This window comes from Hemibagrus wyckioides, linkage group LG07 (assembly GCF_019097595.1).
Source record: "Hemibagrus wyckioides isolate EC202008001 linkage group LG07, SWU_Hwy_1.0, whole genome shotgun sequence".
Taxonomy (NCBI): domain Eukaryota; kingdom Metazoa; phylum Chordata; class Actinopteri; order Siluriformes; family Bagridae; genus Hemibagrus; species Hemibagrus wyckioides.
In genome coordinates this window covers 13793164-13813579 of record NC_080716.1, presented here as the reverse complement: position 1 = coordinate 13813579, position 20416 = coordinate 13793164, and the positions used below count along the sequence as shown (strand labels likewise).

Sequence of the window (20416 nt, the reverse complement as noted above, 5' to 3'; positions counted from 1 at the left end):
TTACTCTTTTAAAAAAAGGTTTATACAAACATAACAGTATAGTGTTTAATGCATGTAATTATACATTATATAAATAATAATAAAAAAGTACAGTGCGCGATGTTCATGTTTCATACATTAAAAAAGAAAGGAAAAATGGGGTAAGGAGAAGGGTATAAAACTATAAAAAAGGAAAACAACAAAGTCTTTCAAAGTTTTTTTTTTTTAAATAAAAATCCAAATGGAAGGCGTATATTAAATAACAAATATTTCAGTAAAAATAATAATAAAAATAATTTAAATTGTGCATTATCCTTTAATTTACAATGGATAACTTGCAAGAGGTCCATGAAACTAACTCAGAAGATATGCTGCTCAAAATTTAAGAAATAAAATAAATGAAATAATAAGAAAATACACTAATATATACAATGAATAAATAAATAATTGCTACAGTATTAACCAAAATAATATTAGCTGTAATAAAAAGAATGAACACAAAAATATAAAATCAAGGGAAAAATCCTCTCTATGGGTTGTGTAAAATGTAAAACAGCTCCCAAATTCCACAAAATCCCAGAATTGAGAAATCCACTATAAGGTGAGAATTGTCTCAAACTTCTCCAATTTCCGTCGCACATCCTCTTCCAAGCACTGCTCAATTCGTGTCCTTATTAGTTTTGTCAAGTTTCTATAAAACGTCTTGGCCCACTGGCTATCTAGATTGCAGACAGATATGTCACACACTTTGTACAGGATCGTCACCAGTTTCTCACTGCTACTCACTTCACATCTCTGAAGAACCCAATCGGCCCAGTCTTTCCACATACTATTTTCTGTGAAGGACACGGTGAAGCAGGGTGTAGAACAGAGGCTGTTCAGGTGCTCTCCTTCAGCATCAGTTACATTGTTCCAAATGGCACTAAAAAATCACAGATGTGTTCATACTTAACTCTTTAATATGAGATTACAAACAGTAGAAATGTCAAATGTTAGAATATACATATAGAACATCAAGAATAAACATTTGATGCATCTTAATCCTCTGTATATTTAGACACCCTTTAATCCTATTCTGTGTAAATGTATTGTATTTTATATAGTTTTGTTTGCTTCATTACTGTCAGTTTATTAACACATTTTATGACTTATCAAATTATGTACAGTACATTGACATGTTTGTTGTTTAATTAATAAATTATTAACGCATTCAAAGGTTTATTAGAACAAGTAACCATAAATCAGGCAAGGGTTAGAAGGAGTAAATTAAAGACAAGACCCATGAGTTGAGTAAAAAAAGACAATACCTACACTATGCCAACACTACACCTGAACAACTGAACATTACACCTGAACATATGTGGGTCTTCCCCAAACTGTTGCAACAAAGCTGTGAGTACACAATTGTATAGTGTGCCTTTAATTTAACATCACTTTTCTTTTGACTGGAACTAAGAGGCCCAAACATGTATGTAAGCAGCATGACAATGCCACTGTGCACAAATCAAGCTCCATGAACATATGGTTTGCCAAGGTAGGTGTAGAAGAACTCAAGTGGCCTTCACAGAGCCCTGACCTCAACCCCACTAAAATCCTTTGGAATGAACTGCTGAACATGTGTCAAGCCATCTCAACTGACATCACTGCCTAACCTCTCTAATGCTCTTGTGGCTCAATGAGCAAATCCCCACAGCCAAGTTCTAAAATGTAAAGTGTAAAGGGAGGAATAAATTCATCAATATGTGTGATCATAGGGGCGTGATAGTGAGGTGTCCTTATACTTTTGGCCATATAGTGTATCTTTTGGCCTACACATAAGACATACACAGTCTAGTACATATTTATTTTATTATAATTTATACATTCATTAGAATAACTAATATGTATCCATGGTACAGTTATTGAAAGTAAAGTTCTGATAATCATGGTACAGTTATTGAAAGTAAAGTTCTAATCTTTGCTCAACTTACACAACTCTCTCAAGAGGTGAAGGTGTAAAGACACTTAATGGTAATAAGCCTGCAGAAGTGATTCTATTTCCCTCCATCCTAAGCAACAGTAAAAAAAAAAAAGAGTCTTAATATAGAAAAATTACACATACGCTCCATATAGTCCAGTGTCTGATTAATGTACCATATAATCAATATAATCAAGAGGTGTATGGTTTAATAATATGTTTATATGTACAGATAGCGGATTACTGTTGTAATAAATCAACTCACCAAAGCTCTGTCAGGGTTTGCTTAGTCTTGATAGCATTTGTGAGTACAAAAAGATGTTCGTCTCCGATGTCTGTCCATCCTAAACTGTATCCATAAGGTTAATGTATGCTTGACTGTTTTACTATTAGTTTTATGTTGCAACCCATTAAATCATGAATGGAATGGTGATGAATAAGTGCTTTACCCGAGTTCCTTTAAGATATCAGATGCCTGCAGAATGTCAGCAACTACCTTGATTGCTTCCAGGTCCAGGCTATTTTCCCCAAGCCTATGGCAGGATTAGATAAAAGACCATTAAATGCATCTCTGAAAATGATTCAGAATCAAGTCTGTTCACTCGAACACTTAGAACTTAGGCTCACCATATCTTCTTGCATCTGAACAAATAGGGCTGTAAATCTCTTAGTGATTCAGCATTTATGTTTGTCCCAGTCAGATCTACTTCCAATATAGGCAGAGGTATTTCGTTGAGAAAGTGCTTCACAGCATTGTAGTCCATGGTGGACAGAGTGACATCACTGAGGTTGATACGCAGACTTTGCAGCTTGAGCTCCTGCATTAGAAGCACATCCTGTTGCTCTAATATACAGTGCAGCTGTGTTAGAATGTAAGCGCCATTCTCACAAGTGGATTGAGTATCTGAAACGAGCTTCATTCGGAAGGACTGCATTTTATCTTTCTGCTTTCGAAACCCGATATTTCTGGAGAGGAGGTCTTGGTTCCTCTCTGATAACAGACCAGAAAGAAATCTGGTAAACAAATCAAGGTTTCCTGGCAGACTTTTGATACTGTATTCACTGCCTGACCCTAATGTCTCTGATAAGGGTACATCTGCCATGGCACAATAAAGTGCGGCAAAAAACTCCTGTATTGTGAGATGTGTAAAGGAATAAACGTCTTCTGTGCAGCTTGGCTCCTGAATGGACGTCTTGTCCAGAAAAGTGCTTGCGATAACACAGTTAGCTATTTCATCACTGCTGCTATAAAACAGAGTTTCTTGATTCATTAGTTTCTGATATGCCAATCTGCCAAGCTTTAATAGGATTTCTTGTAGGTGCTCTTGATGATTTATGCCAGTGAGATTGTTTAATGATTCAATTCGGTTGTTTGTGTGTGATTTGACCAATGCCAGCAAGTATTGCACGTAAATATCAGTCATTGTCCTAGGGTTACCTGGGTACAGACCCTTACTTTCTTTCAGAATGCTACACATGATATGACAAAAGGCTGGAATGTAGCAGAGAGTGAGCATTAGTTCATTTGTGGCCACTATCTCGAACATCTTAGTAGCTAGCTCCACATCCTGAAAGAAACGCTGGAAGTAGTCATGGATCTCTTCAGTGGAGAATCCAGTTATGACAACAAAGCAGTCAATGGATCCAATAGGAATGTGGCTAACAGCGGTAGGCCTGCTGGTAACCAGCACAGATGCTTCTGGGAGGAGTTCCCCTAACATTAAGCTGGAGAAGACTTCCACCACCTCACCTTCCTCATCGAGATCTGTCAAAAAGACGTCGACGTCACACCCCCTGTAGTGCTTAAATTCATCAAAGCCATCCAGAATGATCAAGAGTTTAGTGTCGTTTTCACTGATGGTGTCGAGATGCTTAGCAAGATGTCCATTCTTACGGAGAATAAGTTTCCGTAGGCTCACTGGCTTGCTGACAAGATTCAGGTCCCTGAAGGTGAGGTGAATAATGAAATCAAAAGACTGATGTTCTTTGTGATTACTGAAATCGCAAAGAATTTTCTGGACCAGGACAGTTTTCCCAATTCCAGCTACTCCGGTCACCAAAATCTTTTTGGCTGACTTTTTGCCTGTTTCACTGGAAAACAGCTGTGCTGGCTTGATAAGTCTCTGCTCTGTGGCTTTTTGCTGAAGAGAAATGCGCTGTTGTCCAAAGGTTAAAACCTCATGTCTTTTAATTTCTAAACTATGGTGGCCTTTCACAATCAGCAGATTGACATAGTGTTCGGAAAAAGGGATCTTTTCCCCATGTCGTGTGTTATAGTAGAGCATACATTCACTTCTGCGTTTCAAAACGTCCTTATGCTTTGTTATGACCTTTTGGTATTCTGAAACATAGAGAATCCTGTTACACATTATATAATATACACATATAAATCTATATAACCACACACATTATATAATATACACCTAAAACACTATATACCCACAAACATTACATAATATAAAAATAAAATACTACTTAACAACATACATTATATAATATACAGATAAAAATACATATACACATATACGTATGTAACTACACACATTTTATACTGTACATCAAGGACATCTTTAATCATCCAATTCTCCATTTAATGAAGATATGGTACACAAAGTGTTTTATTAAATGCTTTTATTTTAAATACAGTGTCAATCTTATTCACTTACCTGATGTCTGTTTTAGAGACAGATTGCCAGCTTTTATGTTGGACTCTCCAATGTGTTTACTAGCAGATATAAAGATTCTAGCTGCCTCTTCCCCCTTCCCCTCCAATATATCCAGTACTTTTCGCACCTTTCCACGCGGACCCTTCTCATACTGTATCTCCTCTTGATCATCTCTAGTGAAGACCTCATTTTTAATTAAAGCATCTATAAGTGAATCGATGTGGAACTCCAGTTTATCCACAAGAGAAACGCGGCAGTCCCTGAGGCTCTGTAGGCAGGGTTCAGGTGTTCCAGCTCGTGTCATTACAGAAATATTTTTCCATTCAGAACTAAAGACATAAATTAGGTGTGCTGTGCTACAAGAAATCCATTGGAAAATCTTCCTCTCATGTAATGTGTAATGTGTTTCCCAGACAGCAACCAAAATAGCAACTCCAAGTCTTGTGTCGTAGTGTATATATGAATCATCCGGAAGTGCCGTCACATTACAGAACCCGAAAGAGGAAGTAGATCTGTATCTGTACTGATACTATGAAATGTTTTATTGTTTACTGACTTTTATTAAGTCACTAATATTAGAGATATAACTGTTGTTGATAAGATTTGCGGTACAAAATCAAACAAATGGATCATGATTTATAAAATGTGGCATTTTGCTTGTTGAAGAAATACTGTTTATTAGAAAAAGGAAAATGACCACGAAACTAGTATCTTTGGTATAAACTGTACATTGTACCTGTGTGCCTGTGCCAGACCTAATATTTATTTGTTACAGTAAAAATTGGAACACACTTTCTTATTTCAAAAATGACCTGTTATTAGTGATGAGAAATAGCAGAGAAAATCTAGGCTTTGACAGTTTCATCGCAATCAATTTTCATTTGCAGACAAATGATACACTTATACAAATCAAACAAAATAATAAATAGCTCTGTGAAAAAAGGGGCAAAAAAAGATCACTTTTTCTCCCTAAAAGAAGTACTTTCAGCAGTATTTTAACTCAAATGATTGCTTAGCATTAGGACAGAGTTTTCAGGAACTATACTGAAAACACAACTATAAGAATTACAACATCAAAAAGGAATTCTTTTAATAGGTGTGCGATTCTTTTTCCTAAGCCTGAGTGAAAAGGGGAATTTATTATAGTTTCTATGTCATCAAGAAGACTTTATGCAGATAACATGTATTCAGGGATGATAAATACTACGCACAGCTACACTATAATTGACAAGTGGTTAAATCTTGGAACGAAAAAACAACAAAAAAACAACAAGGACAAGTTCAATTTATAAAAGAATAACACGAGCAAAACCAAACAACAATAACAACAATAATCGAACAATATCCAGCCACATTTAAAATGGACATGGAAATTTATGAGTGCAAAGCTATCAGGGTTTCCATATAGTGAAGTCCTATTTTTAAGTGAAGTCACATTTGTAATACTGGGCCACTGGATACATTGCCTATTACTGACAACAACATATCTGGTTCTGATTTCCAAATAACTAGTGCAGCTTTTTTCATTAGTTAATATTCAAACATCTCCCCATTCAAATTATTTAAGAGGCTATATTTAAATACACATTTGTAATTTTTTGCCTGCCATTCCTTTATGTGGCAGATTACAGGGAAGTTTTCCCTTTGCTATTTGGTTTTCCAGTTTCTATATGGTTGCCAGTTTGGGTTGCACTGACTGTAATGGCTAAGAGCGAAAACTCCAGCAAACCCCTGCGGACATTCAATCGTAATTAAAGGCTATTTTATATGGATGGAGTATAGAATGTGCAATCCAGTGAATTTCAAAATGTCTTACATCTTTCTGGACCATCAGACAGGCAGTAAATGCAAAACCAAAAAAACCACAATTAAATCAAAGCCTTCATTGAAGTTAAATTAAAATCAATGTTCATTAGTTTACAGATTGCATCCAGTCTCATCCCCCCCCCCACTTATAACTGGGCTGATTAATGGATGACCTGGGTGATCCCAATCCATCACACACCATGGTCTTTAGTTTTGGATCATGTGCTGGTCTGTGTGGTGGGTTTGCAGGTGTTCTTTAGTCTCTGGATTAGTCTCTGTTTCTGTCCTTTTGTCTGGGTAGAGTCTCAGGTGTCTCTGCAGGACCGGCAGCACCGTGCTTTAAACTGGGGCAGGGGGCAAAGTTCCAGCTGTCGCACCTTCTCACAGTACCTGGTGCTGTCTTGGCAATCACCTGTGAACACAACACAGCAACAGTATTTTAAGACGAAATCTTTTTTCCCCATTAGAAGCAAGTAATTTTTAAATATAGATCTGGCTGAACAGAAGAGAGTTTCTAGACTGTGGAAGAACACCCATGTACAATCCTTTGAGACCATTTTAGCTTAATGAGAATAGAATCAAGAAACAAAACTGATTTATTTTTGTACACCATTTGTGTATGATACCGTACAAAAATGGTGTACATCATTGTGTGTTTATCATTAAGACCCGAAAACTTTTCAGTACTTGTCTTTGCTTGTCAGTACAGAAATCAAATTACAGGATGATTCGTACCTCTCCCACATGACAGAATGTTGCAGCGCTGCCAGCTCGCAGGGCGAGGCCTCCAGGCACAGTGAAACTCCCGGGTTGGCTTTCCACTTCGGTGGTGCACGCATGTGACGTGGCGTGACTGAAAACCATGGCGACCACAGGTAGCTGTGCACTGGGTCCATGGCCCAACACGCCAGTGCAGAGCACAGGCATCTGTGGTACAGTTTCGATGTGAGGTGGGCCTGAGGGGTAGAAACAAAAATGTATTCTGTCTGCTAGGTATCATTCTTTCCTCTAACATATTTATTCTCAAAGCAAAACCTTTACAATTATCTAAGACAGACTCACAGACTTAAAAGTTGAATTATTTAATAAATATGATGAAAACAGGCTATATACTGTGTAATCAGAGCAATTATATGGAGCAATTGGAGATCTTGCCTTGTTTGCCTGCTGCACATCCGGTGGGTGACTCTAGTTCTGTTCTTATCCTGACAGAACACGTGTCTGTGCTGTAGTGCTTTCTGTGGTCCAACACACTGCCCATGGCACTGAATAAAGCACATATTCATGTCATAATACTGCAATATTATCAGCTCTGGGCTTAAATTTGATTTTTTTTTTCTGTGCAAAAATAAATACCACTTAGGGAAATTTTTCTCTTGCTTCTTCTTTCAATAGAAGTAGACTTTGGTTAATCTACTTCCTCAAAAAAGCTTACTATTTCTTGCTAACTTAGTCTAGTAACTTTTTTTGTGGTCAAACAGAAACTAAAAAGCATTAATGATATATTATCATCCAATAAAGTTTATAATATAATCAGCTATAGTGCACTTCAGATTATCTGTACAAAATATTTTTGTATAAATAATTATAATCTTATAAACCAAATCAACTAATAAATACATTGATCTATTGAACTACTGGGTTGAGTATTCTTACAAGTAAAGACTTTTGTTTTAAAAAGCTCCAATAAGAATAATACAAACAAAGAGGGGAAAAGTTAGTCTTAAACATTTAAGACTATTGAGTCATTAATATATAAATAAATGTAAAATAAAAACCATGTGTATGTATTTTGGTTTAAAATATGTATGCCTTTGAGGAGTTCTTTATATACGGTTTATATAACTTGTACTTTTACCCATTTCAAGTGATTCACTTTTTTAAAGATTAAATATTTACTTATATATTTTTTAAATCATTGCCCTTAAAGATGATAAAGAACCTGCTCAGGAAGGTTTTGTTCCTCTACAGCAAAAGATTTTTTCTTATTCTTATTAATCATCATATGACTTGCATCACTCTTATGACGTTTTACTCACAGGGCCCCATGAGCTTGTTGCCCAGAAAACACAGGGTTGCGTATTACAGGACTTGGTTTCCATTGGCTTTCGTCCAGCACCCATACAAGAGCGTCCTCCGTTTGCAACCCCAAGGCACGTCACATTGCGTCTCTGTAGCCCTCCACCACAGTTTACTGAGCAAGTGGACCATGAGGACACATGCCATCTGAGGTAAGAAAGCAGGTTATGGAAAGGTTATGGAAGAACATAGGAAAAAGGTTTTGTTACCTCTTGTATTACATTTGAAGCAGAATGTTAAGACAAGTGTTGAAGATATTAACCTGGATGACATACACAAGACTGCATGGAACTTTACACACACACACACACACACACACACACACACACACACACACTCAGAGAAATGTCACAGATGAATGAGGACTGGCTATTTGGTTACAGCTATAGGAAAGTAATGGCTGGCCTGACTAGACAGGAACCTCAGCACAGGAAATTTCAGTACAACCTGATTCCATGAACTCTACAATTCATAGCCGTTAGTTTTTTCTAACAGGCACATATTCCCTCACCAGAACCATCTAACTAGGATGAGCTTGCAAGCTTATTCAATCTTATTTAGTCAATGGATCTACCCCATAGCCCCAAATTACTGTTAATTCTTACTACATTATTACATTTCTACACAGAGTCTTTAAACGTCGGAGATGTGCATGAATTTAGTTAAAATCAGTATTGCAGTACTGCTTTGGTACCTGTGGGGGCAGCGTTGTCCACTGCAGCCTTCAGATGACTGGAATTTGTCAGAACATGTGCTGTTTCTTTTACTCGTACCAACTGTACAGCCACTTCCTGTGGAATAAAATAATAAATTCTTCAAACAAAACAAATCTGTGATTTAAAGTTAATGATTTTGTACAAACCTTGGTTTAAATCTCACATACACTGACCAGCCACTTTTATTAATAACAACTTTTCACCTGCAGGTTAATGCAATTATCCACACAGCTAATCATGTAGCAGCTGTTTAGTGAATACAGGTCAAGAGCTTCTGTTAATGTTCACATCAAACTGTGATGTGAGATCATAAAATATGTGATTTCAATTACACTGACCGTGTCACGGCTGTTGGTGCCAGATGGGGTGATCTGAGTATTTTAGAAAGTGCTAATCTCTTGGGATTTTCGTAAGTTAAATAGAATGGTGCAAAAAAAAATTAAAATAAAAACATCCAGTGAGTAGCATTTCTGTGGGTGGAAACGCCTTGTTGATGATATCGGTCAGAAGAGCATTGCTTCGAGCTGACAGAAAGGCTACGCAAACTCTAATAACCACGATCTTGACAGCTGTGGTGAGCAGAAAAGCATCTCAGAATGCACAGTACTTTGATCCTTTAGGAGAGTGGGCTACAACACCACAGGACCACATTGGGTTTCACTCTTGCCAGCCAAGAAAAGAAATCTGAGGCTACAGGAGGCAACTGATCTAAAAAAATGGATGCAATCATGTCAATATGGACCAAAATCTCAAACATATGTCTCCTATGCCTTGGAGAATCCATACCAAGTACCACTGAAGATGTTCTGTGAACAAATAGGAGTCCGAACTAGTGTTAGCATGTTAAATAAGCAAATAATATATTAGTAATGTTAATCTATTGATCTATATATTACAATAAAAAGAGCTTTATAATTCCAAGCTCTTGAATTACATATTACCTAAAGATTGTGAGTGGTCACATATCTACTGGTTTTAAAGAATAAATCTGACTTGTCTCTACACTAATCTTTAAGCAGACTGTTCCTGTTCCACTGCGGTTCAAATAAAATACTCCTGTCATCCATATATCATTAAGATAATTCGATCTAAACAAGGCTTTCAAATACTTTTCAGGACAGAAAATGTTTTACAAGTATGAATGTTCAACATAATTCACAGTTACACTGCCTCTTATCCACTCTACTAGAAGGTGCACTACCCTAATTTGCTTTGAAAGGCTTTCTGGATCTTCTAATTGTTGACGGATGCTGGGAGTAATTCCAGCACAACAGGAATGGCGGTGCTTTAGTCTCTGTGCCTACAAGGTCAGTAAGTAATCACAAAATTGACATGGCTCATGGCTGACCTCCACTACATGTCACTAGCAGTACTGGCAGCTGATACATTACCTAGGAGTTCCAGCATGTTACTTGTTGATGTGGACAGGAAATTAAGATATTACTCCTAACCATCAGCTTGTATTCAGGGTCAGGTGTATATCAAAAAACTCCTTCCACATGCGTTATGCATTTGTACGGAGCGTATGTATGAGCTAAATTTCTGGATGAACCTGCTATATCCTGGAGTTTCTCTACAGATTCCATGACCCTTTTAATCAAATGCTAAATACATAACTGAATCTAAATTTTAATACACCTTGAAGCAAAAGCAGATGATTTCTTGGATCAAATTAAAACCATCTTTTCTGTTCATGGTACCGTGAGTTAAGCTTCACAACTATTGAACATCAACAGCTACAATCAGAGATCACATCATACACAACTCATCAAATTGAACAAATTTTAGTGTCTACACATGCTTCAGCAATGTCAAAAGACCTTTCTGACAGTTTCTGTGCAATCTCCTTACCTGCTTTTTGCACTTGAAATAAGTGTGAGGTAGACCCCAGATTATTTGTGGCATGGCATGTGTAAAATCCAAAGTCAGTCTCCTTGGGAGATTCAATGTACAGGGAGCTGTCTGGCATCAGGCCTACTCTGCCACGACACAGAACAACAAAACTACTGAAAGCAATACAATAACAGTCTTTCAAAATGTTTTTGCAGCACAAAATCACAAATGTTTGATTCAAAAGCATGCAGTGTCAACACTTACCTGCTGCCATTTTTTAACTCCATCCCCTCTTTTGTCCAAGTCGTTACTGGGTTAGGGTTGCCCTGCACTTCACATTTAAGCTCCACCCTTGTGGCTTGCCTTGAGACCACAACAAAACTACCAGCATTGGCCAATATTTCATGAGGGGACTTGTAGACTCTTGAAAATTTCTGAACAATCACTGGACTTCTGAGAGGTCCTTTCCATTGTCTGGTTGACTGAGAAGCCAGTCTTAAATCATTTCCTCGAGAAATGTACTCTGGAGTCGTGAATTCTTGTTTCTCAGGGGCTTCCAGGGTGGAATCATTGTTTTCACTAGTCTTCCTGGTTAGTTCCTCTAAGAGCTGAGTAATAATTTCTTCCTTTTGTGTGCCCTGGAGGCCACCAGATAAGTTACGGGTTATCTCATCAAGTGTTTCCATGTCCGCCACAAGAACCTGAGGGCTCAGAGAATCCAAAACTGCATCGTCGTCCAGCAGTTCTTTAGAGACATGCGTCTCCAGGGACAAACCCTTTAAATTAAGCAAGTGCTGCACGACATTGTCATAGCGATTAAAATTGTGAACCTCTTTCTCCTTAGATATTTGGTAAGTCTTTGCTGTGTTTTTGCCGCCATCTGTTACCCAGACGTCAGCTTCTGGACCTGACAATTTCGTCTTCTTGCTTCCAAGAAGTTTGAGGACAAAATTTTCCTGGGCCTGGCCAGCAACACAAGTATACATCCCCGTGTCTGAGGCACGGATCTGCTGGATCTTGATGTATCCCATGTGAGATATGGAAATATGGGGCAGTAGTAGCAGTGGTTTTCCATCCTTTAACCAATGAACATGGCCTTTACGAAAATGACGAGTCGGACAATTCAACACGACTGAGGTCCATGGAAGTAAGTAAGCATATCCACCGACTACAAAATGTAGTTTTGGACCTTTCTTCCATTGAATATAGACCTTCCTCTGGGTCAAAATAGCAGGATCTGGTTTTGCAGCTACTGGCTTGAAAGGCTCTGTAAACAAAACATGCAGGTCCCATTACTGTAATAAAATCTGCTGATTCACAGACTAAATTTAAAGGGAGACAAATAACCCAAAAGTTTTGTTGGAGCAAAGAGCAAAGAGAATTCTCTGGCACTGCTTCTCCTACAATTCTACTTTCTCTATCAGCCCAATGGATTTACTCATGTTGCTCCCTTAGTGCTCTCACTTCTTGTATTTTATACATGTCTTCTGCTATCAACTCCCTTATTTTAAAAAGCCTAATGAATAACATATTTAGATTCTTTGTAGGATATTTTCTGGCATGTAATGTGAACAACAAAATAAACAATTTAATACATAAATAAGTCTTAGACAATCAAATGATAAATAGCTGCACGTGTCTTAACCTAAACTCGTTGCAGATTGATCACAGTCAGGTTGGAATGTTTTAATGTGTATTGAATTTTGCAATCTGAAAAAGGACCCGGCATCGAGCCAAAGTTCTCTTACTCTCACAAGGTCCAGAGGAACATGACCGAGCTGTCAAGGGCTTCGGAACAGAAGCACAGGCCTCTGGAATCAGAGTTTGGTACTGTCCATTCAGCTCCATCCTCCTACACACCACTAGCAACCTCTGGGTCCCTTCTCCGCAGGTTGCTGAACACTGGATAAGCAACAGATAAGAACAGTCATTCACTATGTTCACTATGACCGGATTCAGTAACTCTGCTGTAGATAATTTGTGGTCAGGAACTGTTATGTTAACCCTGGCATAACCCTGTGTGTTTGTTCACCAGTAGCTGTGAGCATTCCCCTGCTCTGATGAAAAAAAAACGAGCCAACATCCATCAGATATATGAATTTATCTCAGAAAGAACAAATGAGAAAGAAGCAAATGGCGTTGGATCTATTTGCAGTACTGCAAAACAACATTCGAACACTTTTCTGTCAAATCAGTGTGACAAAAAATGCAAAATGGAATTAAAACCTGTGCTTAATATAAGGTAACATACCCTTGGTGAGGCCAGTGAAGTCATTTTAAAACCGTAGCAATTTATTAAGTGATAACCTTGCCAAGAGTGTTTAAGTGTGACATTCAGTACACAAAACACACAATAAAACAACATGAACCCTGTAGTTGCACGAAAAGTATGAAGAGTAATAATATGGTCGACAGAATTTTGAAACCTGACCAGGAACATGAGATCAGTTTCTCTATGAGAGAATATACATATGTTTCTGACCTGTGTCCAATTTGAGAAGACCCACTGTGCAGGGCAATCTATCTGGCCACAAGGCTGCATTGTGGGCAAGCTTGAAGATGGACAGAAAGTTTCAGGTAACTCCAGTACACTTCCATCTGCCATTCGCTGCTTACAAATAACATCCCTCTTCTGATGGCCACCTCCACATGTTTGAGAACACTGTGCAGAGACAAAGACTTCTAATTGAACTCACCTTGCATTGGCTGCAAGGGCTATGACCTACATAAAAAGCCAAACTTCTATCATACACTGCACTCTGGGAAATTGCAAGAAGGCTTTTTATTAATACTCTGCTCGATATTGCCACAGGGTCAAGTCAAGTTTGACCAAATAATCATGCACAAGGCATATATATCATTAGAAGCATAGCTACATTAAAAAGATGCTGCAAGAATCATTTTGAAACATATGGTATTGTTATTTTGTTTCACCACACCCCTTTGAGAATTCTGTACGCCGTGTGTTTTTTTTAAATTATTTTTTTATATCGTACCTGACTCCATTCCTGTGGATCCCACATGGGAGGGCAATCAAAACGATTGCAGGCCTGCACAGATGAGGGCTTTGGCTGCCGACACTTCTCATCACCGACCCTCTCGGTGTGGTTGCTGTGTGCACTTACTTTCAGTGTGCAGGTGACAGCTCGAGTCTGGAGGCCAACACCACATGTTGCTGAACAGGCGCTCCAAGCCTCCATCTCCCACCTGGACAGACATACAGAACCAATCTAAGGACTGCAAACACATGCATGTTTCTCATTTTGAACTAAAGGATGATTCTTGAATGTTGTTTTTAAGGTAAATGCATTGAACATAATAGCTATTTATTAAAATTATTTTCAAAACAAAAGTTGCAAATCTCTTTAAAAAAAATGCTTACAAGTGGTTTTCATTTAACCAACAAGTGTGCAGCATATGTGGGAACTTTGCAGGAAAAGTATCCCAGGTGGCTCTTCATGAAACAGGGTGAGAGAATGTCAAAGCTACTTGTAATACATAACAGTTTCACACCTGTTTTGGTATAAATCCATGATAGCTCATAGTGTCCAAAGTCTTCCCCATTACACAAAAATGTTTAAGTAAATAAACATAAAAGGGAAAATTCCTCGAAAAGTAAGTAAGTCAAAATTTTGAAATGACTTCAACAATAAGCAGATTTAGTTAGTTTGCTTACTTTGTTTGCATATTCTGTCGATTAGTATAATTGTACACTCAGTACAACTGAGTCACATCTTCAAAGCAAATCTGTATACTCTCACAGAAACTCAAGCCATGGGGCTCCAGAATGAGGTTCCCATGAATGTGATCAAATATCCACACAGTCACAACCATTGAGCATATTACAATCCCACTGGTGCCTTTGACCTGAAGGCCACCTCTTTAACTCTGATGGTGGCAACAGCTGAAGTTGGAATAGACCAGCACCTCCAATACACTGAGACCACCAGCGGTTAGCTAAAGCCCAGCAGGACACCTCTGTGACCTGGCAGCCAGTCTGGGACTTCTGATATGATATGATATGACAGTTCAGGCTGGAGGAGAAAAGCTGCAGATTCCCTTTATAAGGAAAGCAACCGAAGCATTGGACGTGGCGTTGAGGCCCAGTTACTGACTACCAGTGGCCAAAGGAAACAAGCAGAACACAAAGTTTGTTGTGCTTGAAAACAAAAGCAACACTTGGAAAAACAGGCCGGAGAAAGGCAGAAAGCCTCTAGCTTTTTATGTCTATGGCATGAGGTGTGGAAGCCCAGCACAGCAAGGCGTAGCGTAGGTGGGCGGTGTAGATTTTCTAGCCGCAGACCACCATATTTGCTACTTTATGTACTACCAAAGGGTCTGAATATTTTAACACCAGGGACTTCAATGGTTTGATATAGTTTTGATATATGTCTCACTGGCAACTGCAAAATACACAAAACAATAATTTAACACTTAAACTGGTGTCTCCATTATCTGTTATTTACAGTTTACCAAGGATTTTTGTTCATCTTGGTCTTAGCAATACTGTGCATTAATGCTAGTAAATAATGCACTATGAACACAAATCACATGAACACATACTTTTACTCTCTGTCTGTTTCCCTTCCCTGAGCACACATCTGAATGAAAATGAGAAGCTGTTTTAAGTGATGGATCCAGAAAATGTGCAAGGCAGATGAGCCTCAGAGGCAAAGACTAGTTTCTACAACGCATAGCTCGTAAATGTGTACAGAATGAATAAACCTGGCATCCAAGCTGACTCTTTAGCACATGTTAAATACTGATCGTGTTTGTCCCAGAGTGCATTGCTGTAGCAGGAGTGTGTAGCCTTCATTTCCTGACCATGGAAGAGAGCTCTTTATTATTTCCATAGATGTAGTATTAGACCGGATCTTAGTCTCACATTCTGAGAGACACTTGCATTAGCACAGAAAAGTCATGTTTGCCCTTTTTTTTAAAAATTTGATAACAAATGTTCTTACCTGGGTGGACAAGGTTCAGTATTGCATGCCTGCACGAGTTGAAGAGGTCGCTGTGTGCTCACACACTCACTTTCATCTGCGGCTTCTCTCGTCTGCTTGTTCAAACAGATCACCACTGCCTCTTTTACCCCTGAGGAACAAATTATAAAAAAAACTAAATAAGAAGCCATGTATTAGGTTACATTGCATCAACTGAGTGACTCCATCAACTCATTGAGTGACATTTCAAAAGGGATTATGCACATACCCATAACCACATGCATTTCAACTACAGACACACAAGAACAGATATAGAAGTCATATGAAATTTAAGATGTATTCATCTATCCAGGAACCTTGTGTATTATGTCATGCTGTGTGGGAAGAGTTGAAGGGGAAAAAACAGCCTGAGTAACTCACTATAGCAACTGGTATCAAAGCAAATGATTTCACAGAGGCACAACAAAACAGTTCATTTATAATTTCTTATAATTACACCATTTGGTGGATGCTTGCCAGACATTACATTAATCCTGCAGCTGCTTTCCTCGCTGTAATTGTAACTGTTCGCTATACTAAACGGCCATGACAGGAACTGTTTTTTCAAAGGGGATTTAAGTTCACACCAAACTAAGACAAGGTCTTTTTATAAGGGTATTAGTGATGAGATAAGACAGAGATCATTACGGAAGGTCATGATGGGGTTGAAAGTTAGCTGGAAGGGAAACCTGCTGACATTAAGGAAGGAAGTCATAAATCTATTCTTTAAGGATGTTAAAAGAGATATAGAGACAGGGAAGGAAAGACCTGACAGTTACAAGGTCCGAGAGTGAAAATATATCTGTATATGTCAGAGAAGGAAGACAAAGCACCGCAAGGTGTTCAAGTGCTGTGCTGCTGAATCAGAAGCAGACGTGCATGATCGTGTGCCATGGTGGAGTCGGGATTCTAGATGTAGGGCATGCACATAGACACCATCATTCACACGTACACACACTGTGCTAAAACATAATTAGTGGTGCACATAAAATGACTCATTTAGCTTTAATCTAAACACCCCTTGATTACACTCAATGAACCAAATTACATCAAAACATGCCAGGATGTGGAGCAGCTAATCCAAACACAGTGGGTGCTAGATTCTAGAAGCATACAGGGCATTGTGCGAGGCCCAGACTAATGAATGAATGATTCATTCAGCTTTTGGTCTGTTAGTGGTGTCAGAACCAATAATGAGCATCAGAATTTGTGTCCACTACATCAAAGAGGTTGTGATGCTACACAGGACTCCATTCTGTTAAAGTGTGTGTGTGATACATAGCAAGAATAAAATTGCCCTTTGATAGTGTAATAACGTGAGAAAGAACAGCATACAGTAAACCAATGCATTTACTGTATTCAGGGTATTTTATTACAAGTATTATGTGTGGTAGATGTTCTGAGGTTTACAATTTCCACTTGTTTTAGCTCCATTTGAAAGGACTATAAAGTCAAATATGTTGAATATGAGCATTTGCAGGTCTTCATAAATGAAGCATTTGGAAGTATAGCTCGTCTTACTCATAGTCAACTCATTATTCACACCAATCATACTTAGACAGTTGACAGTTTGGCTGTTTCTTGTCAGCAGTGTATGATTATAGCACATGGAGAACTAAAATGTCTAGAGTTGATTGTAGATAAGGTATTGGTGGCTTGCGTCGTCTTTGTGCTGACTCGAAAAATCAGAATAAACCAGAAATTGAGGTTATATTCTATTATAAGATATCAGCTGTAGGGGTGCAACACAGTCATCAGTACAGCTAATTCCATTTTCTTTTATTTAAATTTCATTTTAAATTCCATTTTTGACTTCTTTTGTTTGTTTGTTCATTCTTTTGTTCCTTCATTTCAAGAATTAAATATGAACCCTACAATTATACTTCCAGAAATACTGGAAAACACTGGGTAAAAACCCAGAGGTAGAAATGGTATCATCACCTGAATGGTCGGTGAATTATGCCTCATTAGTTCCTCAACCTCACCTACACCACTGCAGTTTAGAACTGGTGTTAGCTACAGATGGATGCAGGACTGCTTTTCAAAATCTTGCTTAGGCAGATCTTATTTTTGCTTGGAGCTGCCTACAATATTTTCTAACAAATTTAGTTGGTTCTACTTCAGTGAATATAAGCAACCTAGTAGCTAACAACCAACAAGAACACACAACGAGAACAAACAACCTGGATGACTATCGACACAGAGTGTACCACTGTTACGAATGACTAAATAATATTTTCAATCATGATCCAAAAATAAAAAACAGATCAAGACTATCTAAGACTTATGCACAGATAGATGTGCCAAAGAATGACCTCAGAGAGTTGCTTTAAAGCTATAAAGCACTCTTAAGCCTAAGAACAGTCATATTGCTGAAAGGTACATGAGAAAGCATTTGGAGTTGTGGTGTATAGTCATATTGACAGATAAAATCAAGATTAACGTGTATCGAAGTCATGCAAGTTAGAAAGTATACTGATAAATGGACCTGTTCAGGGTCCAAGGCATAAGCACCACATCTGTAAAACATCACAGTGAAGGCAGCGATAGTTGCTAGTGGAATTGTTCACTGGTCTTTATTAATGATATGACTGATGACAGCAATGCAGGATGAACTCTGAAGTGAACAAAAGCATCTCAACTGTTCAGATCCAGCTAAAAGCCCCCAAAGTCATTCAACGGCACTTTACCTAGCAGCAGGATGAACACCCAAGACACAGATAAACTATATTTTTTCAGAGCCAAAGTATGGAATATTCTTGACAGGCCAAGTCGATCATATGACCTGGATCCTGAGTCAATGCATTTCTCTTTATGAAAGCCTTCAGAACTAAAGAAAGTGAAAACAATTGCATGACCATTACACCCATGTATGGACCTTTGCCAAAGAAATTTGGAAGCACACAATTGTATAGAATGTCTCTGTATGCAGTAGCATTACAATTTTCCTTCACTGGAACTATGAGGCTCAAACCTTTTCCAGCACAACAATTCCCCTGTGCACAAAGACATGATTTGCCAAGGATGGAGCGCAAGACAGTGAGTGGACTTCACAAAGCCTTGACCATTCTACACCTGGGATAAACTGGAATGCTGACTATGCCCTAGTCCAGGGGTGTCCAATCTTATCTGCGAAGGGCCAGTATTGCTGCAGGTTTTTATTCTAACCAAGCAGAAGCCACATCTAAGTCTATTGAAAGCCAAGATCAACTGATTAAACAGGTGGAAGCAGGTGTGGCTCTGGCTTGATTGGTATGAAAACCTGCACCCACACTGGCACTTTGTGGATAGGATTGGACACCTTCTGAACAATGTCTGAATAAGCACTGATTCTCCACAGCAACACTCCAAAATCTAGTGGAAGCCTCCCCAGGAGATTATTATAAGAGGGTCTAATTCAGGAATGGGATTTTCAATAAGCACAAATAGGTGTGATCCATATAGTAGATAAATTGTGCACACACAATTTAAACACAATTTACATGAAATCTCACCAATCTATATTTGGTATCTAAACGTTTTACTGTATGTGTGTGTAATCGAGTAGTTTAGACTAAACGCAACCACATTACTCACCTCCACCACACATCTCAGAGCACTCAGTAAACCCGTCATACTCCCAGTCATGTAGCTCCTCTTGCTCTGTAGCTGTGTTTCTAATTCTCTCGCTCTCCTGCTCAGTTCTTACTCCAAGGCAGGGCGTGCGGTAACAGGGCTGCATCTCTGGAGGCTTTTGTCCTTCACACTCATCATCTGGAAGATCAGCAACCGTCTGGGAAAAGGAGAGTAACACCTGACACTTCACTGTCCGCCTCTGTATGCCAGCGCCACATGATCTACTGCAGGGCCCCCAAGCTCCTCGAATGAACCTGCAAAACAAATTGACACGAAACACAGTCTGATGTAAAATCATAATGTGAACTGACACTTAAAAAAATCTCTTTTGACAATCTGGGTTCCTTCTGGCACTTATTTCATTTTCACACATTTTAGTTATTTACAGCTAAGTTCATAAACTGCACGTATTTCTCGCATCCAGCTGTTAGTGCGATTCTTCAAACAGCTGTAAGGCATTAAAGCGCAACCCTCTTGAATAAACTGCTTTGATGCATGCTTCCTCACAGTTAAGAATCAAACAGAAAAGTGGAAATACCATGAGATCAGTGTTTTTATAGCTTCTCTTGAAGCAAGCCTTTCCTGTTGTCAACCTGAGAGGTAGAACAGATACATATTTTTGATAACAAAAAGTAAAAGTATGAAGTATGTGGAAAACGAACCTAATTGCTAATTAGATTACAGTTGAAGACTCCAAATTCCTTCAAACCATACCATGCTGAAAAAATGAAAAAGAAGCGATCATTAATTTGATTTAGCATGGGCTCATGCTTACTGCGAGAC

At 38.4% G+C, this 20416-nt stretch overlaps 2 protein-coding genes across 6 annotated transcripts in view; both read right to left on the bottom strand.

Moving 5' to 3' along the window:
* Positions 1-97: 97 nt before the first annotated feature.
* Positions 98-5092, bottom strand: LOC131355861 (NACHT, LRR and PYD domains-containing protein 1 homolog). Of its 2 annotated transcripts, XM_058394396.1 has the most exons (6): positions 4603-5092; positions 2564-4277; positions 2386-2469; positions 2202-2285; positions 1950-2027; positions 98-901 (listed from the first exon to the last, which is right to left on the bottom strand). In XM_058394396.1, the coding sequence occupies exons 1-6, from the start codon at positions 4904-4906 to the stop codon at positions 574-576; spliced, it is 2592 nt and encodes an 863-aa protein (XP_058250379.1). In that variant the 5' UTR covers positions 4907-5092; the 3' UTR covers positions 98-573. The 2 variants fall into 2 exon arrangements, with proteins under 2 accessions (XP_058250379.1, XP_058250380.1); XM_058394397.1 differs by lacking the exon at positions 1950-2027.
* Positions 5093-5871: 779 nt separating this feature from the next.
* LOC131355860 (ADAMTS-like protein 1) overlaps positions 5872-20416 on the bottom strand; it is a 102204-nt gene continuing 87659 nt past the window's right edge. For 3 of the 4 annotated variants that reach the window (XM_058394390.1, XM_058394391.1, XM_058394394.1), the window contains 12 exons: positions 19595-19887; positions 16001-16130; positions 14033-14243; positions 13519-13698; positions 12785-12938; positions 11301-12303; positions 11055-11182; positions 9182-9278; positions 8448-8634; positions 7564-7673; positions 7144-7364; positions 5872-6820 (listed from right to left, as the gene is read on the bottom strand). In XM_058394390.1, the coding sequence (XP_058250373.1) occupies positions 6714-6820; positions 7144-7364; positions 7564-7673; positions 8448-8634; positions 9182-9278; positions 11055-11182; positions 11301-12303; positions 12785-12938; positions 13519-13698; positions 14033-14243; positions 16001-16130; positions 19595-19887 (2821 nt within the window). In that variant the 3' untranslated portion in view covers positions 5872-6713. Of the gene's footprint in view, positions 6821-7143; positions 7365-7563; positions 7674-8447; positions 8635-9181; positions 9279-11054; positions 11183-11300; positions 12304-12784; positions 12939-13518; positions 13699-14032; positions 14244-16000; positions 16131-19594; positions 19888-20416 lie in introns of those variants that run through there. The other variant, XR_009204954.1, reaches the window with a different exon arrangement.

What these genes read in the sequence shown, in the direction of transcription:
- LOC131355861 (XM_058394396.1), bottom strand. Translation starts at nt 4,906, where the DNA reads ATGACACGAGCTGGAACACCTGAACCCTGCCTACAGAGCCTCAGGGAC. An exon ending in TTCAGATGCAAGAAGATATG is followed by an intron (nt 2,470 to 2,563) that starts GTGAGCCTAAGT and finishes ATCCTGCCATAG; the next exon opens with GCTTGGGGAAAATAGCCTGG. An exon ending in GATATCTTAAAGGAACTCGG is followed by an intron (nt 2,286 to 2,385) that starts GTAAAGCACTTA and finishes TTATGGATACAG; the next exon opens with TTTAGGATGGACAGACATCG.